The sequence below is a fragment of the Pseudophryne corroboree genome, chromosome 2 (assembly GCF_028390025.1).
Source record: "Pseudophryne corroboree isolate aPseCor3 chromosome 2, aPseCor3.hap2, whole genome shotgun sequence".
NCBI lineage: Eukaryota > Metazoa > Chordata > Amphibia > Anura > Myobatrachidae > Pseudophryne > Pseudophryne corroboree.
This window is the reverse complement of record NC_086445.1, coordinates 586,444,741-586,467,326: the sequence shown is the minus strand read 5'-3', so window position 1 is coordinate 586,467,326 and position 22,586 is coordinate 586,444,741. Positions and strand designations below refer to the sequence as shown.

Sequence of the window (22,586 nt, the reverse complement as noted above, 5' to 3'; positions counted from 1 at the left end):
GCAGGTCGTGTCTGCTGAGGAAGTCTGCTTCCCAGTTGTCCACTCCCGGAATGAACACTGCTGACAGTGCGCTTACATGATTTTCCGCCCAGCGAAGAATCCTGGTGGCTTCCGCCATTGCCACTCTGCTCCTTGTGCCGCCCTGGCGGTTTACATGAGCCACTGAGGTGATGTTGTCTGACTGGATCAGAACTGGTAATTCGCGAAGCAAGGTCTCCGCTTGACTAAGGGCGTTGTATATGGCCCTCAGCTCCAGGACGTAGATGTGAAGACAAGTCTCTTGACTTGGCCAAAGACCCTGGAAGTTTCTTCCTTGTATGACTGCTCCCCAACCTCGGAGGCTCGCATCCGTGGTCACCAGAACCCAGTCCTGAATGCCAAACCTGCGGCCCTCTAGAAGGTGAGCACTCTGCAGCCACCACAGGAGAGATACCCTGGCCCTGGGGGACAGGGTGATCAACTGATGAATCTGTAGATGTGACCCGGACCACTTGTCCAGTAGGTCCCATTGGAAGGTCCTCGCATGGAACCTGCCGAATGGAATGGCCTCGTAAGATGCCACCATCTTTCCTAGGACTCGAGTGCAGTGATGCACTGACACCTGTTTTGGTTTCAATAGGTTCCTGACCAGAGTCATGAGTTCTTGAGCCTTTTCCATTGGAAGATAAACCCTTTTCTGGTCCGTATCCAGAATCATGCCCAAGAAGGTCAGACGAGTCGTAGGAACCAGCTGCGACTTCGGGATATTGAGAATCCAGCCGTGTTGCTGTAACACCTTCAGTGAAAGTGACACGCTGTTCAGTAACTGCTCTCGTGATCTCGCTTTTATGAGGAGATCGTCCAAGTACGGGATAATTGTGACACCCTGCTTGCGCAGGAGCACCATCATTTCCGCCATTACCTTGGTGAAAATTCTCGGGGCCGTGGAAAGCCCAAACGGCAACGTCTGAAATTGGTAATGACAATCCTGTACCGCAAATCTCAGGTACGCCTGATGAGGTGGATATATGGCAACATGAAGGTATGCATCCTTTATGTCCAGAGATACCATAAAATCCCCCCCTTCCAGGCTGGCGATGACCGCCCTGAGCGATTCCATCTTGAACTTGAACCTTTTCAAGTATAGGTTCAGGGATTTTAAATTTAAAATGGGTCTGACCGAACCGTCCGGTTTCGGAACTACAAACAGGGTTGAGTAATATCCCCTCCCTTGTTGAAGTAGGGGAACCTTGACCACCACCTGTTGAAGATACAATTTGTGAATTGCATTTAACACTATCTCCCTTTCTGGGGGAGAAGTCGGCAGGGCCGATTTGAAAAACCGGCGAGGAGGCACCTCTTCGAATTCCAGCTTGTAACCCTGAGAAACAATTTCTATTGCCCAGGGATCCACCTGTGAGTGAACCCAGATGTGGCTGAAAATTCGAAGACGTGCCCCCACTGGGGCGGACTCCCTTAGCGGAGCCCCAGCGTCATGCAGTGGATTTTGTAGAGGCCGGGGAGGACTTCTGTTCCTGGGAACAAGCTGAGTTGTGCAGCTTTTTCCCTCTGCCCTTACCTCTGGCAAGAAAGGACGCACCTCGTACTCTCTTGTTTCTTTGTGACCGAAAGGACTGCATTTGATAATGTGGTGCTTTCTTAGGCTGTGAGGGAATATAAGGCAAAAAATTTGATTTACCAGCTGTAGCTGTGGAGACCAGGTCCGAGAGACCTTCCCTAAACAATTCCTCACCCCTGTAAGGTAAAACCTCCATATGCCTCTTTGAGTCGGCATCCATTGGCGGGTCCATAGGACTCGTCTAGCAGAAATCGACATAGCGTTGATTCTAGAATCCAGTAGACCAATGTCTCTTTGAGCATCTCTCATATATAAGACAGCATCTTTTATATGTCCTAGGGTCAATAAGATGGTATCCTTATCCAGGGTTTCAATTTCCGCTGATAAGGTATCTGTCCATGCTGCTACAGCGCTACACACCCAAGCCGACGCAATAGCCGGTCTGAGTAAGGTACCCGAATGTGTGTAAATGGACTTCAAGGTAACCTCCTGCTTGCGATCAGCAGGATCCCTGAGGGTAGCCGTATCTTGGGATGGCAGCGCTACCTTCTTGGATAAGCGTGTCAACGCTTTGTCCACCCTAGGGGAGGATTCCCACCGTATCCTGTCCGTTGGCGGGAAAGGATACGTCATAAGAATCCTTTTGGGAATCTGCCGTTTTTTGTCTGGAGATTCCCAAGCTTTTTCACATAACTCGTTCAGCTCATGTGAGGGAGGAAAGGTTACCTCAGGTTTCTTTCCCTTATACATGTGTACCCTCGTGTCAGGGACAGGGGGTTCCTCTGTGATATGCAAAACATCTTTTATTGCAATAATCATATATCGAATACATTTAGCCAATTTTGGCTGTAACTTTGCATCATCTTAGTCGACACTGGAGTCAGAATTCGTGTCGGTATCTGTGTCTACTATTTGGGATAGTGGGCGCTTTTGAGACCCCGAAGGTCCCTGCGACATAGTGACAGACATGGGTTGACTCCCTGGCTGTTCCCTAGCTTCCGCTTTGTCTAATCTTTTGTGCAATAAATTTACATTAGCACTTAAAACATTCCACATATCCATCCAGTCAGGCGTCGGCATTGTCGACGGAGACACCACATTCATTTGCTCCTCCTCCTCCCTAGGAAAGCCTTCTACCTCAGACATGTCGACACGCGTACCGACACACCACACACAATCCTCTTATCTGAAGACCGTTCCCCCACAAGGCCCTTTGGAGAGACAGAGAGAGAGAGAGAGAGAGAGAGAGAGAGAGAGAGTATGCCAGCACACACCCAGCGCTATATGACCAAGGAAAAAACACACACAATATGTTTACCTAGATAGCGCTGTATGTATTTTGCGTCAAATATGTGACCCCCCCACCCCCTTCTTTAAAACCCTCTTTCACAGTGGATAAGCAGGGAAGAGTCCGGGGGAGCTTCTTCTCAGTGCTGTGTTGTGGAGAAAATGGCGCTGGTGAGTGCTGAGGAAGAAGCCCCGCCCCCTCGGCGGCGGGCCTCTGTCCCGCTCAAATATCTAAAAACCTGGCAGGGGCCCTTTATATATACAGTACCCAGCTGTATATCTATACTTTTGCCAGAAAACGAGGTTTATTGCTGCCCAGGGCGCCCCCCCCTGCACCCTTACAGTGACTGCCGTTTGTGTGTGCTGTGTGGGAGCAATGGCACACAGCGTTACAGCTGTGCATTACCTCAGTGAAGATCTGAAGTCTTCTGCCGCCTCTGAAGTCTTCTTTCTTCTCATACTCACCCGGCTTCTATCTTCCGGCTCTGCGAGGAGGACGGCGGCGCGGCTCTGGGACGGACTGCGAGGGTGAGACCTGCGTACCGATCCCTCTGGAGCTAATGGTGTCCAGTAGCCTAAGAAACAGAGCCTAACATTAAAGCAGGTCTGTTTCTCTCCCCTCAGTCCCTCGATGCAGGGAGTCTGTTGCCAGCAGGCTCCCTGAAAATAAAAAACCTAACCAATATACTTTCTTTCAGGAAACTCAGGAGAGCTCCCTGTAATGCACCCAGTCTCCTCTGGGCACAGTAGTAAACTGAGGTCTGGAGGAGGGGCATAGAGGGAGAAGCCAGTGCACACCCATACTTAAAGTCTTTCTTAAAGTGCCCATGTCTCCTGCGGAGCCCGTCTATCCCCATGGTACTTATGGAGTCCCCAGAATCCTCTAGGACGTAAGAGAAATGAAAGATACATAAAGAACATTTCCATACTTATTACCAGTTATTTATATAGCACACACATTCTGTGGGACTTTGCAGAGAATATTTGGCCATAGACATCAGTCCCTGCCCAAGTGGAGCTATATTCCCTGCCACATGTTCACGCAAACACATTCACACTAGGGTTCATTTTGTTAAGAGCCAATTAACCTACCAGTATATTTTTGGATTGTGGGAAGAAACCAGAGGAAACCCACGCAAGCACGCAGAGAATATACAAACTGCACACAGGAGTTTCCATGGTGAACCCATGACCTCAGTGATGTTAGGCATAATTGCTAACCATTACACCATCCGTGCTGCAATACTAAATGTTATTTTTGCTACAGCTCATATTATGTGAGTAAAATTAAGTTCCAAAGTTGGGTCGAGATTTGCTTCTTCTTTCCCCTAAGGTTGCAGTCTTATTTACTCACACGTACCCTTAAGGTGCAAACCATATATCTTATGACTGCATTAACAGGCCTCATCAGCTCATATTGAATGACAGAAAACAATTAAGTGGGACAATTAGATAGGGTTCTATCTATATTTCCTCTACAATACAAGGTGGCAATAAAGACACACCTTTTAATCTCTGGCTTAGTTTCTGCTTCCTCCTCTAGCCATTCTGCCATCTCCCACATGTTGCTTCGTCCCCACTGCTCCTCAGTAGGCGTTGGACACTTTCTGGAAAGTGTAAAGAGATGAACACTGAGTGATATTCTAATGAGATATTAAGGAACCATTTACAGTGAATTTGCACCTAAATCACCTGGACTGTGGAGAATCAGGTGGGGGGTCAGTTATAAGGTTGGGTGTCCCTGGTCTACGGGGCTTTAATGTGTTGTGGGTTGGTGGAGGCCGTTCCCCACAAAGACGATCCTGCAATAAATTTTCTCTGTTCAGGTTTACCTCCGAATAGGGACAGCCAACAGCACTGTGATAGAAAACAGAAAAGCAATAAATTATCAGCTGAAAGCATAGACAAGTCCGGAAACACATTCTGTTAACTGACATACGTGTAATGAGTGCCATATCTCGGTCCTCGCACATGTCCAATTCCTTTGCACCCAGCAATAGGACAACCTTGCCCAGGAATAGCAGCTGTGTCTGCAACTATGGGAAGAAAAAAAATAGGATTTAATTACCTACCGGCAAATCCTTTTCTCGTAGTCCGTAGAGGATACTGAGGTCCACATTAGTATCATGGGGTATAGACGGGTCCACTAGGAGCCTTGGGCACTTTAAGAAATCAATAGTGTGCATTGGCTCCTCCCTCTATGCCACTCCTACCAGACTCAGTCTAGAAACTGTGCCCGAGTCGACGGACATATTCTGAGAAAGGATGTAACAGAACAGTGGTGAGATACGAACCAGCACACACAAACAAGAGGAAAGCCAAGCTAACCAAACTAGAACAGGAACAGCAACAGCTGAACCAACCACAAAGTAACAGTGCAGGAAAAACGAAGCACTGGGCTGGCGCCCAGGATCATCTACGGACTAAGAGAAAAGGATTTACCGGTAAGTAATTAAAATCCTATTTTCTCTTACGACCTAGAGGATACTGGGGTCCACATTAGTACCATGGGAATGTACCAAAGCTCCCAAACCGGGTGGGACAGTGCTGAGGTTCCTGCAGAACTGACTGACCAAACTGAAGGTCCTCAGAGGCCAAAGTATCGAACTTGTAAAACTTAGCAAACGTGTTCGAACATGACCAAGTACCTGCTCGGCAGAGCTGTAAAGCCGAGACACCCCAGCAGCCGCCCAGGAAGAACCCACCGACCTAGTGGAGTGGGCCTCTACTTTAGGAACCGGCAATCCTGCCATAGAATAAGCCTGCTGGATAGTAAGCCTGATCCAGCGAGCAATAGACTGCTTTGAAACAGGACACACAATTTTCTTGGGATCATAGAGAACAAACAGTGAGTCAGATTTCCTGTGATGAGCTGTTTGCTTCACATAGATCTTCCAAGCCCTCACAACATCCAAGGACCTCGAGGTAGCAGAGGTGTCAGTAAGCACCGGAACCACAATAGGTTGATTGATATGAAACGCAGACACCAACTTAGGAAGAAATTACTGACTAGTTCTGAGTTCAGCTCTACCTTCATGAAAAATCAAATAGGGGCTCTTGTGAGACAATGCCCCCAGTTCTGACACACGCCCAGCTGAAGCCAAGGCCAACAGTGTAATGGTCTTCCAAGTAAGAAACTTAACGTCAACCTCCTGTAAAGGCTCAAACCATTCTGACTGTAGAAACTGCAACACCACGTTGAGATCCCAAGGTGCCGTGGGAGGCACAAAGGGCGGTTGGATGTGCAGAAAACCTTTAAAGAACGTCTGAACCTCAGGGAGGGAAGCCAATTTTTCTAGAAGAAAAGGGATAAGGCCGAAATCTGGACTCTTAAGGAGCCCAAACGTAGGCCTACATCCACCCCTGACTGTAGAAAAAGGAGAAAATGTCCCAGTTGAAATTCCACTGCAGGAAATTTCCAGTTTTCACACCACGAAACATATTTTTTCCAAATACGGTGTTAATGCTTAGATGTCACCCCTTTCCTGGCCTGGATCAGGGTAGGAATAACCTTGTCCGGGCTAAAATCTGACGCTCAACCTCCATGCCGTCAAACGTAGCTGTGGTAAGTCTTGATAAACGAACAGCCCCTGTTGTAATAGATCCTCGCGAAGAGGCAGAGGCCACGGGTCCTCTAGGAGCATCTCCAGTAGATCCGCGTACCAGGCCCTTCTTGGCCAGTCCGGTGCAATGAAAATGGCTTGGATCTTTTCCCTTTTTATTCTTTTGAGAATTCGTGGAAGAGGTGGAAACACGTAAACCATCTGGTAAACCCATGGAGTCACCAGAGCATCCACCACCACTGCTTGTGGGTCCCTCGACCTGGAACAATACCACGTGAGCTTCTAGTTGAGACGAGAGACCATCATGTCTATTTGTGGAATTCCCCACCGACGTGTCAAGGACTCGAACACCTGCGGGTTGAGGCCCCACTCTCCTGGGTGGAGGTCGTGCCTGCTGAGGAAGTCCTCTTCCCGGTTGTCTACACCCGGAATGAAGATTGCCGACAGCGCTAATGCGTGTCTTTCTGCCCAGAGGAAAATCCTTGTTACCTCCGACATGGCTGCTCTGCTCTTCGTTCTGCCCTGTCTGTTTATGTATGTTACTGCTGTCACATTGTCAGACTGAACTTGAATGGCGCGATCTTGTAGATGTGATGACTGTAGAAGGGCATTGTATATGGCCCTTAGCTCCAGAACATTGATCGGAAGGATGGTTTCCTGACTTGACCATTCTCCTTGGAACTGTTCCCCCTGGGTGACAGCTCCCCAACCTCTTAGGCTTGCGTCTGTGGTTAGCAGAATCCAATTTTGAATCCCGAACCTTCGACCCTCGGTCAGGTGAGAAGTCTGAAGCCACCCCAGAAGAGAAATCCTGGCTTCTGGCGACAGACGAATCCTCTGGTGCATGTGAAGATGTGATCCGGACCATTTGCCCAACAGATCCAGCTGGAAGGGCAGTGCGTGAAACCTTCCGTATTGCAGAGCCTCGTAATGCCTTTTCCAACGAAAGGAATACCTTCTGTTCTTCCGTATCCAGTATCATCCCCAGGAACGGAAGCCACCGTATTGGTTCCAGGTGGGATTTTGGTAGGTTCAGATTCCACCTGTGATCCTGGAGTAGTCGGGTCAGGGGGGGGGGGGGGCAATGCTGTCCAACAACCTCTCTCTGGATGGTGCTTTTATCAGCAGGTTATCCAGGTACGGTATTATGTTCACTCCCTGTTTGCGGAGGTGAAACATCATCTCTGCCATTACCTTGGTTAACACCCTAGGTGCCGTGGAGAGGCCAAATGGCAGGGCCTGGTACTAGTAGTGACAGTCTGGCATTGCAAACCGCAGATAAGCCTGATGAGGCGGCCAAATCGGAATATGAAGGTACGCATCCTTGATGTCCAGAGACACCAGAAATTCCCCCTCCCCCAGACCTGAGATCCCCGCTCTCAGAGACTCCATCTTGAACTTGAATAACTTTAAGTACAGGTTCAGTGACTTGAGGTTTAGAATGGGCCTCATCGAACCGTATGGTTTCGGTACCACAAACAGGTTGGAGTAATAACCCTTGTTTTGTAGTTGAAGTGGAACTGGGACAATGACCTGAGTTTGTACCAGTTTCTGAATTGCTGCCTGCAAAGTCATACCTGCTTCTGGGGAAGCTGGTAAGCCTGATTTGAAGAATCTGTGAGGTGGGAGTTCCTGAAACTCCAGTCTGTATCCCTGTGCGATAAGGTCTTTGACCCAGGGATCCTGGCAAGATGTTGCCCACACGAGACTGAAATAACGTAACCGAGCTCCCACCTGCCTGTCTTCCAGGCAGTGCGGTCCACAGTCATGCTGTAGGCTTTGAGGAAGCAGACCCGGAGGTCTGTTCCTGAGAACCTGCAGCTGCTGGTTTTCTGGATTTACCGTTATTGCTCTTGAAGGCTGTAGAAGAACCTTTGGGTCTGCCTTTAAACTTCGCTGTCCGAAAGGACTGCAGAGTTGGAGCAGAGTAGGTTTTCCTTACTGGGGGTGCTGCGGAAGGAAGGTATGTAGACTTACCCGCCGTAGTCTTGGATATCCACGCATCCAATTCATCTCCAAAAAGGGCCTCACCTTTGAACGGTAGGCCTTCCACGCTTATCCTGGAATCCGCATCCGCAGTCCATTGGCGCAGCCAAAAGCCCCTGTGTGCTGAGACTTCCATAGCAGTTGTGCGTGCGTTAAGCAAACCAATTTCCTTTATGGCCTCCACCATAAAGATTGCAGTCTCTTGAATATGCTGTAGAAGCAAAATTATCTCCCCCCTGGGTAAGGAATCTAACCCATCTATTAGATTACCAGACCACTTTGCAATGGCCCTAGTGATCCATGCACAAGCAATAGTAGGTCACTGGGCCACCCCCGCAGCTGTGTATAAGGATTTGAGAGTGGTCTCAATCTTGCGGTCAGCCGTGTCCTTTAAGGATGCTGCCCCAGGAACGGGTAAGACTTACGTGACAACCTAGAAACCGATGCGTTCAAAACCGGTGGGTTTTCCCATTTCTTTCTATCTTCCAGAGGGAAGGGAACGGAAGCAATCAATCTCTTAAGGATCTGAAACATTTGGTCAGGAGTTGTCCAAGTTTCCTCAAATAAAACATTCAGGGGTCTATTCATGAAGCAGTGAAAAGTGTGGAGAAGTGAGCCAGTGGAGAAGTTGCCCAAGGCAACCAATCAGCATTGAAGTAACATTTATAATTTGCATACTATACAACTGTACAGAGCAGCTGATTGGTTGCCATAGGCAACGTCTCCATTGGATCACTTCTCTACTGTTTTCACTGCTTCATGAATAGACCCCTTAATTCCTTTGATGCTGGGAATGTAGCAGAGGATTCCTTTTTTACATTAAAATAAGACTCTGTGCAGGACATCCCTAATAGCTTCTATCAGGGCCTGTATTCCTTGTGACAGGGCTGCATCCACCCCACTAGTGTCCACCTCACCCTCCTCTGCGTCTGATGTATCGTCATCAGTATCAGCCTGCATGATTTGGGCCAGAGTACGCTTCTGCGGGCAAAGTGTAAGGTGAGGCGCCACTATGGGGACTGGATCTCTATTTATGAGATCATCCATAGACTTGTCTCTTTTTCATTCTGGGCTAATTTTGTAGAAATATTTTATATCTTCTCCTTGATGGAATCGAACCATGGGGGCCCTGACCCACTAGCCTGAGAATGGGAATTACCTTGTGTACATGGTAGCAAATCACCTGGAGAGGACAGACACTCTGCTGTGCATGAAACACAGTCCCTGGACATTGTAACGTGAAGGGACCCACCCACATACACAGAAGGTGAAAACACAGTTTTAACCCACACAGAGCAACCAGGAAGAGACAGAGAAAAAGGAGCCAGCCACATTGTGACCTTATAGCCAAGTAAAACTCAGCTGGGTTGCCACACTAAGTCCCTTAATAGGGATCAGTATACTACTACACTCCCTCCCCTATCTAAGACCCTTTGGTACCGTTGAGGAACATGTGGATTCAATGGAGAGGAGCTGTGCTTCCCTGCGACGCTGCCAGTGTAAGCTGCAGAGGGAAAATGGCGCTGCTGAGCTGCTGGATCCGCTCATAGTGAAGCCCCGACCCCGTAATGGTGCGCGGCTTCCCGGTTTTTTAATCCTGGCCTGAGTTTTTAAATGTGCCTAACTTAGGGTTAGAACCCGTGTTAAGGCAGTAGCCAGTGTGGGTAAGCATTGTGGGGGGTGCAGCGCCTGCCTCATGGCGGGACACACAAGCCGCATGTCATCTGAGCCTCCCGGAGCAAAGCCTGCATGTCAGCGCTGCGCTCCTACCCTGATGCCGCCATTCTCGCCGGTGACCCGCTAACCGGGACACTGGCGTTGTACTCACCGCATTTTCTTTCTTCTCGCTCTGTTAGGGGTGGCGACCTGCTGCAGGAGGGTACGCTGCGCAGTGGTGGGGCTTGCAAATGACTCCCTCAGGAGCGCAATGTCCTGTTAGCAGAGAAATGGGACCATTAACTCTTAAAGAAAGTTGGGCCGTTCTCTCCCCTAAGTCCCATGAAGCAGGCAGTCAGGTGCCAGCCTGAGCTGCCTGAAAATAACAAACTAGAAAATAAATGCAGAAAATGCTTCAGGAGCTTCCCCGAGCGTGACCGGCTCCTCCGGGCACATTTTCTAAACGAAGTCCGGTAGGAGGGGCATAGAGGGAGGAGCCAGTGCACACTATTGATTTAAGTGCCCAAAGCTCCTAGTGGACAAGTCTATACCCCATAGTACTAATGTGGACCCCAGTATCCTCTAGGACGTAAGAGAAACAAGTGTTTGTTACCTGTCTCATACAGAGTGCACTTACTGACTGCAACATTGCAGGTGATTAGACATTTTACGGTAACACTACATTTATTTATTTTGTTATCTCAGGGGCAAGTGTACATAAACATGCAGTTTTGTGCGGCCACTTTCTCTTACCAGGAGGCAACTGGAGGGGGTGTCCAGTCTTTGCACACCAACCAACTGGGTGTATATCCGGACCGTCGGCATCCACCCAGAAGTCATAAAGGGAACTCCAACCATCAAAATGGAGCTGTAACAAAACACGTCAAGCGTCATTTTTTATCACCTTCATTACAAACACTAAAAAGGTATTTCTCCTTTATTAAAATAGCTTCCCATTTGTTCTCAAATCACCTTAATGCGGTTTTCATCTCTCTGTACAATACTGCAGACTCGGATTAGCATGGGATTTCTCTTGTCTACAGCCTCCAGCTTCATGTTTGGTTGGAACCCATGAGAAGGGCGCTGAAAAAAGGGTAAGTGTAGAGAAGACTACCATAAAACAAAGATGGATAAATGACTTGTACAGGGGATTTGTATATTGCTGTACAGAAAGGTGGGTGTGGGAATGAATTTGGGAGTATGAGGTATACATAGGTACTTTTATTATTATTTTTATTATATTGGGTAACATTTTCAATTAAAAAATGAATAAAAATAAAACGACTATGTATTTTCCAAAGGCCTGGAAAGAAGCAAGGCCTCTGCTGAAGGATAAAATCAAAATATGGGCCTGGTTCAGAAAAGTACGCTGTACAGCTGCAAGTGCTATTTTATATGCAACACAACTGCAGATATCAGCAAGTGGCACTGCCGCCCAGAATGAAAAGGGACACCCACTGGAGCTACCGCCACCCACTCACAATTGCGTACACATACACAGCCTATAAGCAAGAACAAGGAATATCAGGCTGAAGGGAAGACCTATGGTTACGCAAACTGGACCTGGCAGTAGTCACGCAGGTGACATGTTTTTGTAAGTTAGGGATAACAGCTGACATCAGATACAGACCACGAAAACCGGCCATGACACGCCTGCGTTTTAACAACCGCTCCTCGCGAACAACATGTTAACACCCCAAACGGCCACTGCCTGTCAATCACTTTGTGAAGGAATCCGCAGCACATGCACAGTCTGGCGATAATCACTCAGTTCCGTGGAACATCGGCTTTGCGTAATTCTCTGAATCAGGCCCTATATCCACTATTTCTATTACAATTTTCTTATACATTTTCCTGTTGTGCTTTATGTAAGGTAAGCTGGTCCATTTAAAGCAGATCAGTACATTACAATACATATTTACCACTTTGAAAGCCCTTGCTGGGGCTGCCTGGGCTCCAGTCTTCTCCAGATACACCTCCCAGGAGAAACTTTTAGGGTCTTTAAATTCTAAATAGAGATACAGCCATTATCTGTACAAGGTAGATAAACACATTCTGTACATGACAAATGACTATAAACATGCATACTTTGATCAGATGCGCAATATTAGTTTCAATTGACTGGAAGTGTTGTGAAGTGATGACAGAGAGAAAAGACACGTTATAATCCTAGATTAAAATGAGTGACAAAGGCCGGTGGCAGGTGGGCCTTTTTCTGTAGCATACAAAGAATACAGCAGCTCCTGTGTAAGGAAAGTAATCCCGGCCATGTGACGGAGGTGCCCCTTTCACATCAGTGTGGCGCATAGGAGTCATTAATCAATATAAAGACAAGTACTTTTCTAGATGAAAACTAGAAAAACACCCATCTGATTATATATATATATATATATATATATATATATTGAATTTCACAGAAATATACTAACACTAACAACACATACAATAGGTGAGATGCAGTTATTATGTTGAGACTTACAATGTTGACAATTATGATGCAGAATGTCAGTATATTCACAATGTTAAACTCTGAAAGGTCGACACGTGTAATGCCTACGTTCTCAAAATGCTGACAGTGATAGGCTACGGGCGGACAGTGTTATGCTGCAGGAAGAGAGGAATAGGGTTAGGCTGCAGGAGGGGAGGGTGCGGGAGGGGAGGGTAAAGCTAGGTACACACTGGACAACCGGCAATCATGACGATGGTCATGTGATTTTACATTAGCCCCTTATCAGTCAAGATAGCTGGTATACACTAGCTGATGTAATGAACAATCCCTGGTTTCGTCCTTCATTACAATGCATGGCACCGCAAACAATATCTTCAGATTGACGTACATACATGGCCAATCTGAAGATGCAACGAACAACCTGCGTAAGCACAGTGGTGTATACACACTAGACGATTTGAACAATTTGTCATACCAATCCATCATAAAATCGGCAAATTGGCCAAAATATCATCTAGTGTATACCCAGCTTTGGGCTTAGGCTGCAAAAGAGGAAGGTTAGAGATATGCTGTGGGAGGGGAGGGTTAGGGTATGTCTAGGCTGCAGGAGGGGAGGGTTATGGCTAGGCTGTGGGAGGGGAAGTGAGGGTTATGGCTGGGCTGCAGGAGGGGAGGGTTATGGCTGGGGGCTGGGCTGTAGGCGGGGAGGGTTAAGGTCAGACACTAAGGGTAAAGGTTGGAGTTTAGCCATACTCAGCATCAGAACCGTCGCAGTATCAGCCAGAAGTTACTGTCAGCTGACCGGCAAAACCCAGAAGACAACATTTGAGCCTCCAGACCCACCAAATCACTGCCGAACCACTAGGAACTTTTTTCTGACATTCGAATCATTCATTGAGGACATGATGAATGTTGAGTGACTTGGTCAATGTCCTTTAAGACCATTGGCAGTATTTAATTAGTGTCGGATCCTCTCCGACGGAGAGGATCCGACACTTCAGTATTCAATTTGCGGGCATTTCTGACAGGTTTGTACCCATTTTCGACAATGCTGATACGACTTCTTTTTTTTCTTTAAGTCGAACCGGCATTGTCGAAAATGGGCTAAAAACCTGTTGGAAACGCATGCAAATCTGACAAAATACGTGGATCCGCGGCTAATCCGCCGATCCACGTGGTTTCCGACAAGAGAACGGCAACAGACTTGAATAGGTCGAATCTGGAAAGTCGTAAAATGCAGTTTTTCTGACTTGACGGATTAATTGAATACATCCCAATGTTGACATTACGAATGTCAACAAAATTACCGGTAAATCTTTTTCTAGTAGTCCGTAGGGGATACTGAGAATCCATTTAGTACCATGGGGTATAGACGGCTCCACTAGGAGCCATGGGTACTATAGAAGTTTGAATGTGTGTGCTGGCTCCTCCTTCTATGCCCCTCCTACCAGACTCAGTCTAGGAAACTGTGCCCGCGGAGACGGAGCCTTTCCCGAGAGACACAGAGAGAGGATAGAACCAGGACACGGGCGCCTTTATTGCTAAAGCCAAGCTTAGCAGAGTCGCAGAGTAAGTACCTAGATTAGGGACTTATAACACTAGTATATAGCTCCCCCCTGCTATGACCACCTGGTACCACTGAGGTAATATGGTGGCTCTCCGGAGGAGTTCGCGTCCCTGTAGTCATCGTATGTGTAGCTGCAGTAGGATAAAATGGCGCCAGTGAGCTGCTGGATCCGCTCATAGTGAAGCACCCTTCAATGGCACGCAGTCTTCCCGCTTTTCTTTATACTGGTTTTATGTGTCTGAATGCATAAAATGGAGTAAGCCCCCTTTTAAACCTGTATTGCCAGTCTAGGTACTGTGTACACTACAGTGTACTAAGTCTGGAGACTCATTCCGCCACGTGTAGAAGCCGTGCGTCTCTGTACCCTTATGCTAACCAGGACGCCGGCTTAGTACTCACCACTCTTCTTTCTTCTAGCTCTGTTAGAGGTGGCGGCATGCTGTGGGAATGTACGCTCACCGTGGTGGGGTTTGCGAATAGTTCCCTCAGGAGCTAGCGTCCTGTCTGCGGGGAACAGGACCATTAACCCTTAGAGGGGGGGGGGGGCCGAGGAAACGGGCCAACACCACTAAGTCCCACGAAACAGGCAGGCTGGTGCCATCCAGTCCTGCCTGAAAATAACAAACTTTGAAAATACTGTAAATGCAGAAAAAACTCTTCAGGAGCTTCCAGAGATGTGACCGGCTCCTTCGGGCACATTTTCTATACCGAGTCTGGTAGGAGGGGCATAGAGGGAGGAGCCAGCACACGTTATCAAACTTCTATAGTGCCCATGGCTCCAAGTGTCTATACCCCATGGTACTAAATGGATTCCCAGTATCCCCTAGGACGTGAGAGAAAAATGGTCGCTGACCGCCTGACAGCTCTGCCAGGCTATGCTGCCAGGGGTCAACCTTAGTTCAGATGCGCCCGCAATTAGATTGTGGATGCATCTAAAGAAGCCTCACACATGCTCGGCGGCCTTGCCCCAGCATGTGCAGAGATGAATGCAGATCTGGCTGCATATGCAGCAATCTGGGTTCATCTCTGAATAACCCCCTGAGTACTATGTTGGAGCTTTATAAATAAAAGATAAGTAGCGATGTTTCACCAAACAGTCTGTTCAAAGTGGAAACGTACCTCAAAAATAGAAAACCGCTATAAAATCATTTAGATACAGCTCTGCTGGAGGATGGGAAGGGTTAGTTGGGAGAATGAGTTTTAAAACCTAGACATGATTTCAGCTCTTACATGTAACACAACGGCTTAAACGCTCAGAAAATAATGCCAAATATGTATTATTTTTTTTTACACTTTACAAAGTACAAGTCTACTATAACGTGTAAAATCTTGCAGTACAAGACTAAAATGCAATAGCATGCATGTAAACATGAAACGATATGCTGCATCTGGGATAATTTAAATTCATTATGTACAGATATGCCTACATGAGACTAGTTTGCACTACCAGTGTGCACGTTTGCGGGCACGTGCGAATAGTCTCATCCAGGATCCATAGTAAATGCACTGTACGATCACAGGTACGACTATTTGCACTCGGGTGTGTGTAGTCACTACCGCTATGTGTGCACACATCCTTGCATTGTTTTATTAGTGAGATGAATATTATGACGAAAGTCTCTGACAAGATGCTTGATGTAGCTAAACTGCAAAGTCTGTGCAGCGCCAAATTGCTCAATTTCATCAAAAGTGAATGACATCTGCATATATATTTTTATGAAATATTGATATCATACTTGGCAAAGGAATCTCAATTATTAACAGCAAAATACTGAAATCATGACTGGTGATTCTGACAACCTTACCTGGTGGTGGTGTCAGAGATATACCAAACTCTTTCGAGTGTCCAACTGGTCGGATGTATGGACTGCTGGCATCACACCTAGGAAAGACAGAGCATCAAGATGTTACCTTGTCAACAAACATTATAGACCCTCTAGTGAACTGCTAGAAATTGGAAAATAATATCAGATCATCACTTGCCACCAGTCAGCAGCTGTGTGTAAAGTAATCCACAATTCTAATTGTATCTTCACAACAAAGATAAAGAGCTGAAGATAATACATTATGAAATTATGCTGTAATAAAATAGGAATTTGGGACTTGCCATTAAAACCATTTTACTAAATCTATTTGGGGGACACTGCTAAAGGGCCCCATGCACTAGGACGATAATGCCCGATTTCGATATATCGGATGAAATCAGGCATTTTGGAGGTGTTTCCGATCCGATGCGTGTTCCCGTGAGCATCGGATCGGATCCTCCAGACTGAATGTGCTGCACTAGCAATCATGTCCGACCCCGCAGGCATGGCTGGGATAGCCCAAGATACATTGTATGCAAAAGGACAGCATACACTGTATCTTGGGCAATCCTGCCGCCCGGGAGGCTGCCGGGGTGATCGCCTGCGACATGTGAGACAGACATGTTGCGTGAGTGTATGGGGCCCTTTAGAATGGGTACAAAATGTTTAGCACATAAGTAAGCACTTGTACTTGTGTGAAACTTGTATGCAGTCTATACCTCTCCAACCAACAGAACAGGAAAAGCAATCAAAAGACAAACACTCAGCCATAAAAAAGGATGAGTGGGAACACAGTGTCACAAAATCCTATTTCCTCATTCATACAATTTGTGAGACACTATCTTTGAGGAAGTTCCAAAACTGTTCCTACGTGGGGTATGCGCATATTACTGTGCACAAAACCTTCAACCCAAAGCTGAAGTTTGTGGACATAGTACACAAAAACTATTCCACTGAGGTTCCCGATTTATAGATCTGATCCACTGCACTCTAAATAGCAAGAGATTAGCACCTACGAGAATTTTTTTTCTGAGAGGAAGAAACCCTGTTATGTGATCTATTTTATAGCAATATTATTACATGCCCAGTCACGTTTGTTTGTTTGCTTGGTGACCACCACATTGAGTAAACAAATAACACCTCAAATGCAGTTGTTTGCTTTTCCATCAACCATAAAAAAGGACCAAATCTCTTGCCTTTAGCTTTAAAAATAAAAAATAAATTACCAACATGAAAAGATTATCTGGCATTCGAGATAATCCTGTCCAGTTCTGGGGTAAATGTAATACCCTGCAAGTAGCAGGCAACTGCAGGTTCCCAGCGAGTCTGCCCGATGTTTGAAAGTAGCAATCATTTAAAAGGCAAAACCAGGTTGGTTTTGCCTTTTAAATGACTGCTACTTTAAAACATGGGGCAGACTCGCCGGGAACACACAGACGCTTGCAGTTCGCAGGCTATTACATTTACCCCCTAGACTGAGGAGGACTGCCCCTCAAAAAGATAAAGCTTTCACAGTACTTTTCAACTCTGATCAGGATGTAGTTATGCAACGGACGGTCAGGAGACTGCTGATCACAATACCGGCACCTACATCCCGCCCCCTCACTATACCTATGGTCGGCATGCCGAGCAACAGGGACTATTCCCACTCGTGGGAGTCAGAGCCTTCAAGGGTCTTTGTTAAGCCCCCCCCCCCCCCCCCCCCCCCCCCCCCCCAGCACAATGTAAATACCAGGATCCCGCCGTCTGTATTGTGTACCCAGCCCCTCTGATCTAAACTACTTAATTTTCAGAGCATCCTTGTTTCTCATGACAGGCAGCAGTCCTTGAAACTGGGTACAATTGCCCCCTATAACTGCCTCAGTCCCATGTAATGCAATTACCAGATGGTTGAGTCACAGGTTCTTAAATTTGACCGGGAAAACTCTTCAGGACCCTATAAGGAGGCAGTGCTGGGAGAGAAGCACTTATGCCTATCCACTGTGAACAGTGTTACTTCTGGCAGATGAATATCAGAAAATAAATTAAAATAATACCTGCCACTTACACCTGATTCTGCGCCTTCTACACCCAATATTAGCCATACCCCCTAAAGTTGATGAGTTTAGTATTTAGTGACCCCAGTTCTGATCATATAACAGCTGGCACAGCCTCATCTACCAGGATGAAAAGACATGTGGCCTACTCATACAATTAGATCAGTGCCTAGCGCAGGAAAGCAAGAGACTGCAGGCTTAGTGGAGGAAATGGAAACAGACAATTAGCTTTCACTTTGCTGTCTACATTATCATCAACTATTAAACCAGTATGTTGTATTATAAATAAATCATACAACAAAAAGCATCCATGTTCACTAGCAAGATGAAGTTGCACTTATGAAAATGCTAATATCGTTCTGAATATAAACAAACTTTATACCAGTAATCATAGCTGTGGTCCCAGCTGTCAAAATGAATGAGCAATCTGTTCTCTACAATATCGGATATTGTAGCCACGCACAGCAAGGAGGGATTCTTTCGATCCACAGCTTCCAGTTTCATACCTACTCGGAAACCAGAGGGTGTAACAGGCTGTAGGTGGAAGATAGAAGTAACAATACTAGTGTGAGAAACAGACTCTGGGAAACAAAAGATGGACAAATGGAAGTGCATTCATAGAGAGGGGAGAGGGAGGATGCTTGGATCTACTTTTCATTCTCACCGTGTTATAACTTTTAAAGAAAGTTTTTGGAGCAGCCTGAGCCTTACATTGCTTCAGGTATGTAGGCCAATTAAACTCTCCATCCTTGTAACCTGGAAACAGAACAACATGTAAATAGAAAAAATAGTAATCACAAAAATATAAATCAAAATTTTCCATTAACATTTTAAAAAATGATATATCAAAAGTTAAGAGAAGAGGGATTGCAGTATTATTAGAGATGGAATTGCTACTTTGAGTAATTCTCTACTAATTCGGAAATCTCCTACTTGCAAGTCTGTCACCTTTAGGGTGCATGAGCCTGTGTCCAGATTTCTCACACCAACCCACTGGGTGTATATCCAGGGAATCTGCATTAACCCAAAAATCATAGCAGTCAGGATAGCCATCAAAATGAAGTCGCATTCTGTAACCTTGAACCTATCAAAAAACAAAACCATGTCAAACTTTTCAGAAAGACAGGATGCAGAAAAATAAAAAGAAAAGAAAAAATAGGATTTTAATACCTACCGGTAAAATCCTTTTCTCTTAGTCCGTAGAGGATGCTGGGGACTCCAAAAGGACCATGGGGTATAGACGGGATCCGCAGGAGACATGGGCACACTATAAGACTTTGAATGGGTGTGAACTGGCTCCTCCCTCTATGCCCCTCCTCCAGACTCCAGTTAGAAAACTGTGCCCAGGGAGACGGACATTTCGAGGAAAGAATTTATTGTTTAAACACGGTGAGTGTCATACCAGCTCACACCTCGAACATACCGCATAACAAGGCATTCAATAGAATACCAGCCAACGGCAGGACAAAACACAGCCACATGCTGAGAGAATATGTAACACAACCTGTGTGTCAACACAACCAAATAATAAGACACTGCATGCCATGGCATGCACAACGTCAGCAACAGCCTGACAGAAACGAAACACCACAAGAGTGCAACCATAACCAATAATGGCAGACACAGTACGCACTGGGACGGGCGCCCAGCATCCTCTATGGACTAAGAGAAAAGGATTTACCGGTAGGTATAAAAATCCTATTTTCTCATACGTCCTAGAGGATGCTGGGGACTCCGTAAGGACCATGGGGTTTATACTAAAGCTTCAGACCAGGCGGGAGAGTGCGGACGACTCTGCAGCACCGATTGAGCAAACATGAGGTCCCCATCAGCCAGGGTATCAAACTTGTAGAGCTTAGCAAAAGTGTTTGAACCCGACAAAGTATCCTCTCTGCAAAGTTGAACCGCTGAGACTCCTCGGGCATCCGCCCAAGAAGAGCCCATCTTCCTAGTAGAATGGGTCACCACCGACTTCGGTAACAGCAATCCAGCCGTAGAACGAGCACGCCGAATCTTATCACAGATCTAGCATGTAACAGACTGCAGAGACACAGGCGCCCCAATCACGCTGGGTGCATACTGGACAAACAGAGCCTCTGTTTCCCCAATCTGATCCAAATTGGCGACATAAATAGTCAAAGCCCTAACGACATCGAGAGACCTTGAATCCGCCAATACTTAAGTAATCACAAGCATCAATAGACTGGTTTCTGCGAAACACCGAAACCAGTTTTGGCAGAACTATTATCCGAGTTCTCAATTCCACTCTATCCACCATGAAGATCAAACAGGGCTATTGTGAGACCAAGCGCTACTTCCGACATCCGCCCTGCGGACGCCAAAGCCAAAAGCATGACCAGTCTCCAAGAGAGAAATTTTAACACAACCTTTCATAAAGGTTCCAATCAGTGTGACACAAGAAAACGCAACACCACGTCAAGGTCCCACGGTGTCAATGGGGGCACAAATGGATGTTAAATGTGCAGTACTCCTTTCACGAAGGTCCGAACTTCCGGAAAGGTTGCCAATTCTTTCTTGAAAGAAAATTTATAAGGCCAAAACCGCACTTAAATGGAGCCTAACTGTAGGCCTGCACCCACAGCTGCTTGCAAAGAATGGAGAAGAACGACCCAGCTGAAAGTCCGTAGTAGCCTTCTTGGATTCACACCAAGGCACACATTTTCTCCAAACACGTTGGTAAGGCTCTGCCGTTACCTCTTTTCTAGCCTGAAGAAGTGTGGAAATGACTTCACTGGGAATACCCTTTCTGGCTAGGATATGGCGTTCAACCGCCACGCCGTCAAACGCAGCCACGGTAAGTCTTGATACACGCCCTGATCTTGCTGTAACAGTTCCTCACGTAGAGGAAGAGGCCAGGGATCTTGAAGTAAATCTTGAAGAACTGGATACCAAGCCCTCCTTGGTCAGACCGGAACAATGAGGATCGCCTGAACCTTTGTTCTTCTTACGTTTATCACCTTCAAAATAGTGAAAACGGAGAGGACACATAGACTGACTGAAAACACCCCAGATGTCCCGAGGACGTCCACTGCTATAGCTTGAGAAAAAGAGAAATGTGTACCAGCGCTGGCTGAATAAATTCAGATAATATATTGCTAGTAATAAATTAATAATAGTACTGATACGGATGGTTTGTTCTATGTAAAAAGGTATCAATTTAATAACATATCATAAATAACAATTCTAAAAAAGAAAAGGAATTCCTTTAGCCACAAGGTGGCAATAAAAGCTTATATATAGCTTATCTGGACAGGATTTCATATATTTCTCGTTCCCCAATGTCAATAATGTCCATTCCTATGGGCTAGGACAGCTTCCCTCTGTACATTCACTGTGTTAGGCAAATATTTACCAGATCCCCTCGTTGGAAAGCATCAGCTTTGGAACAAGTCCTTTGTATAGCTGTGGGGGTGCGTAGACCAGTTTAGATGATAAGGTCCAGTGATGGGAGCGAAGTCCAAATTGTGCCCAAGGAAGAGCGGCTTGTGCAGGCCAGTGGGTGGAACGGAATCCAGATGGAAAGAGTAAACTCAAGTCCAGATAGGGAAAGCTCAACGCGTTTCACTGGTATGATCCAGCTTCCTCAGGAGCATAAGATTCACAAGCAGTGGGTACTCCATTTATACCCTTCCTGATACACTCATTAGTGTTACCTGTTTAGATAATTGTTAATACATAAAAACAAACCATCCAAAATAATAGTGTAAAGGACACCCAGTCCACATTGCACACTAATTATGTATTTATAAATTGTGTTATATTGAAAAAACGAGTATTAAAACCCAATTAAAACATAAAAAGAAAATAAGATAGTGCCGATCATGTGACATGTCTTGTCACATGATCGGCCCAAAGGGCAGTCCTATTGGTCAGATTGTTACTACATGGTCACATGGTGTTAAACATGTGACCATAATCACAAAATCCCTTCTCCCGAGGTATATTATCGTCCTTAGAGAGACCTTTAAGGACTTCCGTTTCCCAAATATATTTATATTATTTTGAAAACAGAGCGTCCACGTGACGCGCGTCACTGCGTCACGTGATCGCACTCCACATCATGTGATCGCAACTCACTAGCTGTGAGTTCCCCTTCGAGATAGAGACCCGGAAGTCCACAGCGTCTCTTGAAGAAATATTCACCTCATCCATATTACGGCTTCCGTATTTCACGGTTGCCATGGAAACCCGCCCGGCACAATCGTTTCACAGATTAGGAGTTTGCTTTTATCTATATAAAGGACAGTGTTGGGTACAGAGCATGAGTGAACATAAAGTACAACATATGACAAATGTCATTTGCTTAAATTGGCATGAAATCTGATCTCGTATATCCATATATACCATTATACATCCACATTGATAATATATTTTCAAAGGGATTGAGTGTATGCATGTATTTGGTTGACTTATCCATAAGAAACAGATCTTGTATTCATACATATCGTTAAACTAACTGCAGTGTGTAAATTGTCGACAATTATCTGGTGAGATTATTTAGTAATCAATATTGAGAATGTATTGTAACATTATAGGTATTTATATTTATGATTGATCTGTCTAATGACCAGCAGAAAATATATATACACATACAACTAATATTAGCATTAATCATATCATTATCCCAATATTGGGAAAGGGGGGGGGGGGGGGGGGGG

At 45.9% G+C, this 22,586-nt stretch overlaps 1 protein-coding gene across 3 annotated transcripts in view; it reads right to left on the bottom strand.

Annotated features, from left to right (window-relative positions):
* L3MBTL3 (L3MBTL histone methyl-lysine binding protein 3) overlaps positions 1 to 22,586 on the bottom strand; it is a 200,671-nt gene that overhangs the window by 22,457 nt on the left and 155,628 nt on the right. For all 3 annotated transcript variants that reach the window (XM_063954528.1, XM_063954526.1, XM_063954527.1), the window contains exons 9-18: positions 18,856 to 18,991; positions 18,572 to 18,663; positions 18,290 to 18,441; positions 15,872 to 15,948; positions 11,973 to 12,058; positions 11,023 to 11,133; positions 10,804 to 10,918; positions 4,785 to 4,881; positions 4,538 to 4,702; positions 4,351 to 4,452 (exon numbers count right to left, since the gene is read on the bottom strand). In XM_063954528.1, coding sequence (XP_063810598.1) covers positions 4,351 to 4,452; positions 4,538 to 4,702; positions 4,785 to 4,881; positions 10,804 to 10,918; positions 11,023 to 11,133; positions 11,973 to 12,058; positions 15,872 to 15,948; positions 18,290 to 18,441; positions 18,572 to 18,663; positions 18,856 to 18,991 — 1,133 coding nt within the window. The remainder of the gene's footprint in view (positions 1 to 4,350; positions 4,453 to 4,537; positions 4,703 to 4,784; positions 4,882 to 10,803; positions 10,919 to 11,022; positions 11,134 to 11,972; positions 12,059 to 15,871; positions 15,949 to 18,289; positions 18,442 to 18,571; positions 18,664 to 18,855; positions 18,992 to 22,586) is intronic.